This window comes from Eriocheir sinensis, chromosome 42 (genome assembly GCF_024679095.1).
Source record: "Eriocheir sinensis breed Jianghai 21 chromosome 42, ASM2467909v1, whole genome shotgun sequence".
NCBI classification, from domain to species: domain Eukaryota; kingdom Metazoa; phylum Arthropoda; class Malacostraca; order Decapoda; family Varunidae; genus Eriocheir; species Eriocheir sinensis.
In genome coordinates, this window is record NC_066550.1 from 6,499,681 (window position 1) to 6,509,301 (window position 9,621).

Consider the following 9,621-nt stretch of genomic DNA (forward strand, 5'->3'; position numbering starts at 1 on the left):
AGACAAATATAATGAAAGTAGAAAGGATTTAAGTCCGTCACAAAAAAATAAATAAATAAATAAAAATAAAAAGGTCAAACTAGGCACAGAACTTGATACTAATGCGACGTTGAAAAAAATCTGGCGTATGAGAGAGGGAGAGAGAAAAAGAAAGGCGTATTTCTTAACTAATGGTAAGTGGCGCGTATTCTTGGACCGGTTACAGTAGGATAGGATAGGTTAGGTTAGGTTTAGTATCATTCACATAATACCTACTTTTGAGTGGGAATCACAATGAGAGTATATTCCAGGACACCCCGTGGTTAGTTTCGAAGCTACAGCCGATCGTCTTCACTCAGGGACAACATAACCGTAGAGAGATTGTCTGCCGAAGGGGAACGTAACGCTAACACCAGAAGATTCAAAGAGATGCCGTGTCTTATACAGCGTCTAGAGCCATGAGGGTGTAGCTTCCGACAAAGAACAGGGCGATCACCATAACGCCCACGCGCAGCACACCGTTATACCGCTGAGCCAATGCCATCTGCGACCCGCCTGCGCCAGCCTCGCCTGGGAACCCCTTCAACCTCACCGCGTTGGCCTGTGGATGGAACAAGAGTGAGGAGGTTGGGAGAGTCAGGGTGAGGATGAGGTCGGTGTTCTCAGACGCTTCTACCTCGCATACCAATTGTTCTTAAAGGCCGAAGAGGAGATGAATCGGCTTCTAATGAGTGTTTTTAGGTTCATGGTACAGAGTAGGCTAAGGCTGGTATTACAAGACACTGCCATATCACATCAGCTATTTCTAAAGGTCAAAGAGGGGATCAATCGGGTTCTAATGAGTGTTTTTTTAGGTTCATGGTACAGAAGAAGGGTCAGACTACCACCAGGGTCATAAAACTACCCCTGGAAATGCCCACAACTCCTACGAAAGCCATGTCAAATATGTGTTCTTGGGCTGCGAAATGTCTCATAATACGACCCTAAATGTTAAACTACCACCAGAGTCCTAAAACTACTGGAAATGGTCTAAACTCTTATGAAAGCCTTCTACCTCATATCAGCTATTTCCAAAGGCCGAAAAGGAGATGAATCGGCTTCTAATGAGTCTTGATTTAGGTTCATGGTACAGAGGAAGGGTTAAACTACCACCGGAGTCATAAAGCTACCCCTGGAAAGCCTCACAACCAAGGTAAAGAGAGTAGACCCCTTCTCTTTACCTTGCTCACAACTACGAAAGCCTTGTCAAGCGTGTGTGTTTGGGAGCCGAAATGTTCAAGAATATGACCCTGACTATTAAATTGTTCACATGAGAGGAGAGAATCAGTGTGTTCCGCCGCCTTACCTTCGCCTTGTCCTCGCCCCGCAGCCCCACCAGCAGGAAGGCGAGGCGGGGGAGCGAGGCAGCGTTGAGGACCACGTTGATGACGGTCTGGGAGATGACGATGACGAAGCAGAAGGTGATGATGGCGGCGTACCACACGTCGATCAGCTTGAGGTAGGGCGTCTTGACCGAGGACTGGTTGGTGGAGGTGAAGAGCGCCGCCAACACCAGCTGTGCCGTCAGAGCGATCATGATGCGGTTGGTGAAGTCCTCGATCTGAAGGGAAAGAGGTTAGTCAGCTATGTTTCTTCGGGGTTTTAGGGTTTATCATTCGTGGTTTCTTACTTTCGTGATATGTTCTGCTCTTCCCTTTCCCTTAAACCCCCCAAAAAAGTAAAGCAAAGTTACAAATAAGGGGTCATGATGCGGTTGGTGAAGTCCTCGATCTGAAAGGAAAGAGGTTAGTCATCCCTGTTTCTTTGGGTTTCCACACTTTCGTGGTTTGTTCTACCCTCCCCAGTATTCTTACCCCCCACCCCTGAAACAACAACAACCGCAGAGTGACAAAAATTATAAGCAATCATGATGCGGTTGAAGTCCTCGATTTGAAGGGAAAGAGGTTAGTTATCCATGTTTCTTCGGGGTTTCGTACTTTCATGGTTAGCCCTGCTCTCCACTTACCCTCACCCCCCCCCCCCCCAAAAAAAAAAAAAGCGCAGGATCACAAACAAGCGATCATAATGCGGTTGGTGAAAGCCACAATCTGAGGAAAATGAGAGAGTTTAGTTATTCCTATTTCTTCGGTTTTCGCATTCGTGTTTTTTATTTTATTTATTTTATCTTTTTTACGTCGCGGCCTATTGCGCCGGTAGGCTTCTTCTCGGTGGGGCCTGATGGTCGGCCCAGCCCGTTCTGGCGCAGGCGAGTGTTTATAGTGGCGCTATCTTGCCATCTTGCGTGCATTGTTCTGCTCTTCCCCTTATCAACTTCCACCCCCCCCCCCCCCCACACACACACACAAAAAAAAAAAAGCAGAATCACAGAAGCGAGCGCGCGGCAGAAAGTACAGCGGGCCAATGTGGCGCCCAGCATGAGTTACCTGCACTCAGGAGGCCAGTCAACAAAGTATGATTCCCACTACCAGCAGTGTTAGCTCACACACACACACACACACACACACACACACACACACACACATGCGTATCTTAGCGGCTCCTGAGCGCTTCAGTTTAGCACTGCGTTCCACTGGGTGTATATAAGCCTCATGTAAGGGACAGCACTCTGTTGCGGACTTTATATTTTAGGGAGGTTCTCAGGAACGTAACCTCGCGAAAATCAAGAGATTGTTGTATTACGACTAGTGCGTACAAGGAAACTAGTTTTGCAGCTTGCCGCGGGGAGATGAAGTTCTCTTGTGTTCAGTCCGTGAAAACTCCACTAAAGCTAAAGTTGGGGCATACACTATAGCTGCGCGAGGCCTCGGTGCTCATGTCCGTCGTATTGGCCCTTGAACCTGTGGTGAGGAGGACGACTGCTACTATGAAGCAACTGTGACACGACCTGAGGGGGCCACGATTTTTCAACGCGAGCTTTAAAAAATCGTGATCGATAAGTCGAGCCAGCGGCTCACAAACGCTCTAAAAGTCCGAGCTTTGTCGGTGAACAAAGAGACGATCAATGGAAAAATGTGTTACAAATTTGAGTCGCGCCGCGGTCGGCCCTTGAGTCGCGAATGTCTGAAGAGGCTTATATAGATTCCTCAAACAGCCGAATCAGCTATGAACATCCGGAGCTCACATAAGCATGGTTACTCAGACATAGCAGCTTCAATGCAACACACTACATACCATACATTCTATCTATAAGTGCCTTACAGGAGGAGGAGGAGTCTGTAAGAATGGCGTCCAGGAGATGAACATGAGCAGGCTGGGGAAGCAGCTGTTGGTGACGTGATAGCCGTAGAGGAAGGAAGAAGAGGAGGGGAGGAAGGAAGGAAGGGTCAGGAAGACTCGCCTGGAAGAAGAAGGTCGCCCAGGAGATGACGAACATGAGCAGGCTGGGGAAGTAGCTGTTGGTGACGTGGTAGCCGTAGAGGCGCCGCAGGTGGAAGGTGAGGGCGAAGTAGGTGTTGTTGTCGGTGCCCTGCAGGAAGGCGCCGACCTCCGTGGTGAGGGCGTACAGCTCGTACTCCAGCAGGACGCGGCGCTGAGGGGAGAGGGGGAAGGGGTTACTGCTGCTGCTACTACTACTACTACTACTACTACTACTACTACTACTACTACTACTACTACTACTTCTACTACTACTGCTGCTGCTGCTGGTGCTACTTAGTGACATGAGTGAGGTGTCCAGTAAATCCCTGTGAGCAGTCTTTGCAGGCCAGTCACCCCCCCTTTACCCCCATCGCTGCCCCGCCCCGCCGTACCGAGTCCAAGTAGTCCACGTGCTGCCCCGGCGTGGCCTTGCGGAACACTCGAGTCCATGGGGCGTTCATCAACATGAAGGAAATGTTGCAGCGCTGCATGTCGAAGGGATAACGCATCAGCTGGAAGTGGCACGGCGTCGATGCCAGCACACCCACGTAGTTCTGGATGGCGTGCGTGGAGCCCTCTGCCTGGTGGCCTGGGGATGGAGGAGGAGGGTTGTTATGGCGTGTGGCTTGCTGTCCCTCCCTTGCTCTGAGTTGCCCCGACATCCCGCCCCGCCCCGCCCCAGACACTCACTCATGAAGGGGTCGGTGAGGGGCCGCGCCACCTTTTCGTCGTTAGCGTGAACGAAGCAGAATTTCTCGTAGTTGTTAGTCTGCAGCACGGTGCCCTCGCCGTGGCCCGACACGGCCCGCACACTGGGCGTCCAGACGAGGTCACACGGGAAGTAGTTCTTGATGTCCGGCTTGAGGTTGAGGAACTTGATGCGCGGGTCGTGCCAGGTGAGGGTCATACCCACGTTCATGGTGGCCTTGCCGCCCTCCGTCGTGATGTCGTCCATGCTGTACACGTCCACATGGTACACCAGGTCCAGGGGCGACGTCTCCCCGGGGCGCGGCGGCGGGGGGTAGTAGGGGTCGTAGCCCTCGGGGCGTACCACCACGCTGCACTCGGCCTCGTCGGAACGGTCCCGGCAGTCCGCGATGTCGTTGCAGCGCGCCTTCTGCGCCACGCACTGGCCGTCGTCGCAGGAGAATTGGCCGCTGCGACACACCGTCAGCGCCAGCAGCGTCTGCGCGCCGCCCTCCGTCCACCGCCGCCGCCCCACCGGCAGCGCCGCCGCCTCCGCCAGAGTCCAGCGGCGGCCGTGCAGCACCGAGGCTAGCCGCCAGCCGTCGCCCGCGCGCTCCAGCCGCGAGCCACTGGAGCCTATGAAAGTAGGCTGGCCGTCAGCCTCTGTCTCCAGGTAGAAGATCTGGTCGAAGAGGCTGCCGTCGTGGCCGTAGAGGCGGTAGAGGGCGGCGCGCGGCACGACGCAGACGGAACATGGCAGCTGCCGCACGCACGCGGCCCGCGCCGCGTCGCCGCCCACCGCCACGGCAGGACACGTCTCCTCGGCCGCCGCCCCACCAGCAGGGTCACCGCCCATCCAGGAGAGTAGCCCCGCGGGGCCCTCACACGACTCGTTGAAGGCAGGGAGGGCAGCCTCTAGGGTGGCGGCGGGCGGCACGGCCCCGCCCAGGGCGGAGCAGAGCACGCCGAGACCGTGGAATGTGCCGGCTGGGCGTACCACGACCAGGCGCGGCGCGGTGGTGCACACCTGCCGCAAGGAAAAGGCGACGGGCGAGGCGTCACCCTGTGGCACCCACCAGGGACCCAGAGACACCTTTGGCGCCCCTCCTTGCAGCGGCTCCGTGCATCCCGAGGTCCTCGCCAACATTTTCTCGGCCAGCGGCTCCGTCCACAGCGCCACGCCCGCCACGTCCGCCTCCACTTTGCTGCCACCCACACACAGCCGACTCCTTCCACCATCCGCCGCCACGACCCGCTGGGCGCCAGCCTTCCCTTGGCCGACGTCCGGCGGCATGGTGGACAGGGGCTCTTCGGCGCCATCCACCACACACTTTGTCTGAGGGCGGGAAGGGAGCAGGCTGTGATCTGGTCTGTCTGAGGGACTCCTGCGCCGCCGTGAAGCGCGACCTCTCGTGCTTGACTCAAAAATTCAAAGTGACTCCTTTGCAGAGTGACTTACCTTGGAGTTGCCTGGGCGGTGCTGAAGACACAGGTATCGCCACACCCCCGGGGGTAACCTGGCCTCGAAGAAGAAGGTAGCGGGCACGGTGACCCCCTCCTCCACCACAGCCAGCCGCACCCCGAGGTGGTCGATCTCTGCGGGGCGCGAGTTAGGAACAGAGTGAGGGTGGGGCTGAATGTTAGGGAAAGAGTGAGGGTGGGGCTGAATGTTAGGGACAGAGTGAGGGTGGGGCTGAATGTTAGGGACAGAGTGAGGGTGGGGCTGAATGTTAGGGACAGAGTGAGGGTGGGGCTGAATGTTAGGGACAGAGTGAGGGTGGGGCTGAATGTTAGGGAAAGAGTGAGGGTGGGGCTGAATGAGCCTTAAAGGCAGAATAGGGGTGAATGTGGCCCTTTCAGCTTTGGTCATTCCTTCTAGTGACTAGAACAGGAGAGTTACCTCCACCACCAAGTGACGCTGCGGCCAGGCATTACAACGACCACCCAGCCTCAGCAGACTCAAAATGGGACAAAATCATCACACACCACAAACCGCCGATCAGGGAACAAGGCGGTGGATCACGACCAACTTACCTACAGTGAGAGTGAAGAGCGGGGCTGAAAGGGTGACGAGGCGGGAGACTTTCCGCGTCACATTAACCCTGACGAAGGCGCAGACAGTGGTGGGATGGCGAATCTTGGAGGACATCCCAACGGACTCTTCAGACATAGTAGCGGCAGAGCTCGTATCCAAATCGAAGGGCGGCGAGCAGAGGAGGGATTGTTCTGGGCCCAAGGACACGCCAGCCACACTTCCATCAGGGCCTTCGTCGGAGTCCTGAACGGTAAGACTACGGGGCGTGTAGTCTGCCAGTGTGGAAGGGAAGGGATCTTGCCCCGTTACCACAAGGCTCACCATCACCACTGTCAAAGCCACGATGGTCATGCTGAACCGCTGGACCTTCGCCTCCCTGCCATATCCGAGACGAATTACCATCGTGTACCATGAACAGTCAGTCCAACCTGTAGAAGGAAGAGATGACAAAGTTGATAATTTCTTTGTATGATATATAAACTACGGAGGATTATCATAATATTTAGTCCTGGTGCATTCTGCAGAGTCCTTACCATTGTTAGAAATTTTTTGGAAATATCAGAAGAGATTCTCCGATTGTTTCAGAGTTCTCAAATGTTCTAAGGAGCTCTTCCCATTGGTCAAGAGTCTCCTTGGAGGTTTTAGAGAATGCTACCGCTGTTGAGGCGTTAAAAGGAAGCTCTAGAGAATTTCCAGGAAGTTCTACAGCTAATACTACTGAGTGATGAGTCATTAGAAGTTCTGAAGATTCCTACCCATTGTTAAAGTTCTAAAAAAATCCAGAGGTGTCCAACCCATTGCTGAAGAGACAAAAAATCCAAAGAAGTCCCAAATAGCAACACATCGAAACAGGAACTTAAGACCAGTATCTGAAAATACTCCACGCGTCTTCAATCCACAAGGGCACCAAGAAGCGTACGTCATTGTAAGTTCGGAAGGGTTCTACCTATTGTTATAGTTCTAAAAAGTCCAAAGGGGTCCCAAATAGCACGCCATTCACATCTAAACAGGAATTTTGAGACCGGTTTCTGAAAATACTCCACGCGTCTTCAATCCACAAGGGCCCTCAAGATGCGGACTGGTTCCCAATAAAGTGCCAAGGAGAGTTCTGAAAAGTCCTGCCAAGTCCTTAATGGGTTCTAAGGAATTCTGTAACGACAATGAACAGGTGATTAACTGACTGACTGACTGACAAACTTACCTTGCCAGCGGAGAGACCCGACAACGGTGGGAGAGCAAGACTAAATGACTCGCTCGCTTCTCTCCTCCCCCCTCTCTCTTTCTCCTTCTGTCAATCACTTCTTCCCCCCCTCTCTCTCTCTCTCTCTCTCTCTCTCTCTCTCTCTCTCTCTCTCTCTCTCTCTCTCTCTCTCTCTCTCTCTCTCTCTCTCTCTCTCTCTCTCTCTCTCTCTCTCTCTCTCTCTCTCTCTCTCTCTCTCTCTCTCTCTCTCTCTCTCTCTCTCTCTCTCTCTCTCTCTCTCCTTCTTTGTCTTTCATTTGCTCCCTCCCCTTCTTTCTCTCTTTCTCTTTCTCATTCCCGCTAGTATTGTGGCATAAGATAAATGAGTGTAAAGTTGTTAATGAAACCCAGGCATGATCAGGAACACTTTGTATTCTCTAACGTTTCGACCGCAAGGTCTTCTTCTGAGAGAGAAGACCTTGCGGTCGAAACGTTAGAGAATACAAAGTGTTCCTTATCCAGCCTGGGTTTCCTTACCACCTTTACACTCATTGTGGCAAAAGTGTACCGCCATTGATTGTCTGAAGATTGCGTGAGCTCTCCCTTACTCTCTCTTCTCTCTCTTCCTCTTCCCCTCCTCTTCTTTCTTCTCCTTCTCTTCCTCCTCCTCCTCTTCCTCTTCTTTCTCCTTCTCCTCTTCTTCTTTCATCTTCTCATGTTCTTCGTTTTCTTTCTCCTCCACTTCTTTCCTTTTTCTCTCCTCTTCATCCTTCTCTTCTTTCATCTATTTCTCCTCCTCGTCCTCTTCCTTCTCCTCGTCCTCGTTTTCGTTCTCATTCATTTCCTTGTTAACTAGTTTAGGTGGACTGACAGATAATTCTACTTGTACTATACGTGTCATTGTGTGTGTCTGCTTTTAACTCTTGAGACCACCTGCTGACTTACCTGCTCAATCTGCCTGCAACCCTCCCTGCTAATGAACTTACCTTCTTGATTGCTTCCTACCTGTTGAATATCTTAGCTCACCTGCCGACTCATCTGCCTGGTGTTTCTACTTCTGTGTATTTATCTGCCTGAGAGTCTGCCAACTGGTTTCCTGAAGAGTCGTAGTGATTAGTTAATGACTGCGTTCCTTATTGTCCCATCACGTGAAATATAAATGATCACGTGCTGTCTATGTACTGTGTGTGTGTGTGTGTGTGTGTGTGTGTGTGTGTGATGGAGCAAAGTATGAAGGTCCTGAGCCTGTCAAAAGGGTAACGATATGGCAAAAGTATATAAAACCAAAATCAGTGGGGGGCATTCGCCGGGGGTCACGTCGCCTCGCCCACCCTATGACGCCAAACCCAGGGGTCCCTCCGGGCATGTCTCCAAGCAGACCCTTTCCATCCTGAGTACCTCCTGGCAGGATCTCGCCTTGCTCAAGACGTGAACTCTCTGGGCGCCACCTCTGCCTCCTCTACTCGAGGTTCTCTTACAGAAACAACCCGACGAGCAGGGTCGGCTTCTGGGTAGCGTGCCACATGTTCATGTAGCCGGAGTTGGCGTTCACGCACTATGTAGGTAATAGGACTCGAATCAGTCTCACGAAGTAATCATCGGTTTGACATGAAATTCATTCCACCAATATACCATGATTCTGTGTCGACACTTATTACCTAAGGCATTTGGGGAGGAGGTAGCTGAGTGGTTGGCGTGCCTGTTCCACGTTCGACACGTCATAGATCATACGGGTTCGAATCTGCCGTTACCACTCGGGATTTTTCAGTCACCGCCGAGTGGACTAAGACAACCCACATGCTGTCCTGAAGACTACCCATCAACCCGGACTTTTAAGGAACCGTCCAAGGGAAATCAAGAATAATCACCGGGAGACAACATGAGCCAAGAAAAGATGGCGCCACTATAAAACATTTGCCTGCGCCATGACGGGCTTTGGCCGACTCCTAGGCCAAATACAAAAATCCTACCGGCGCTATGGGCCACAACGTAAAAAAGAAAATTAAATCCGCCTTTTCAAGTCACTTTTCAGCACTCATGTCTCACAGACATAGAATAAATTGAAGATCCGGATTTTTTCTTCTGCACAGATATCGATAACGCCATAGGTATACTCGTGCTGAGCGAGTCCATAGCACCGCGGGCCAATCCAATCCACAGTAATTCTTCCTGACGAGACCCACCGTTGTTCTGTGCTATGCTACCAAGGTATGTGAAATTTTCCCAAATCCTAAGGTATGTCAGAGGTCTCGCTAAGTAAGTCGAGGGCCATTTAAATGCGAATGACCTCCGACCTTCTGAATCCCTGGAGAAGCTGCACTCTGAACCTCCCTCTCAGGTGAGTGCTATCTGTACAGATGATGGCTGCCTCGTGTCGGATATG

General features: G+C 52.3%; 1 protein-coding gene across 1 annotated transcript; it reads right to left on the reverse strand.

Moving 5' to 3' along the window:
* Positions 1-223: 223 nt before the first annotated feature.
* On the reverse strand, positions 224-5,351 carry LOC127009872 (uncharacterized). The gene is made up of 4 exons (XM_050883349.1): positions 4,027-5,351; positions 3,729-3,925; positions 3,317-3,508; positions 224-1,579 (listed from the first exon to the last, which is right to left on the reverse strand). The coding sequence occupies exons 1-4, from the start codon at positions 5,315-5,317 to the stop codon at positions 1,211-1,213; spliced, it is 2,049 nt and encodes a 682-aa protein (XP_050739306.1). The 5' UTR covers positions 5,318-5,351; the 3' UTR covers positions 224-1,210.
* Between the last annotated feature and the right edge of the window lie 4,270 nt (positions 5,352-9,621).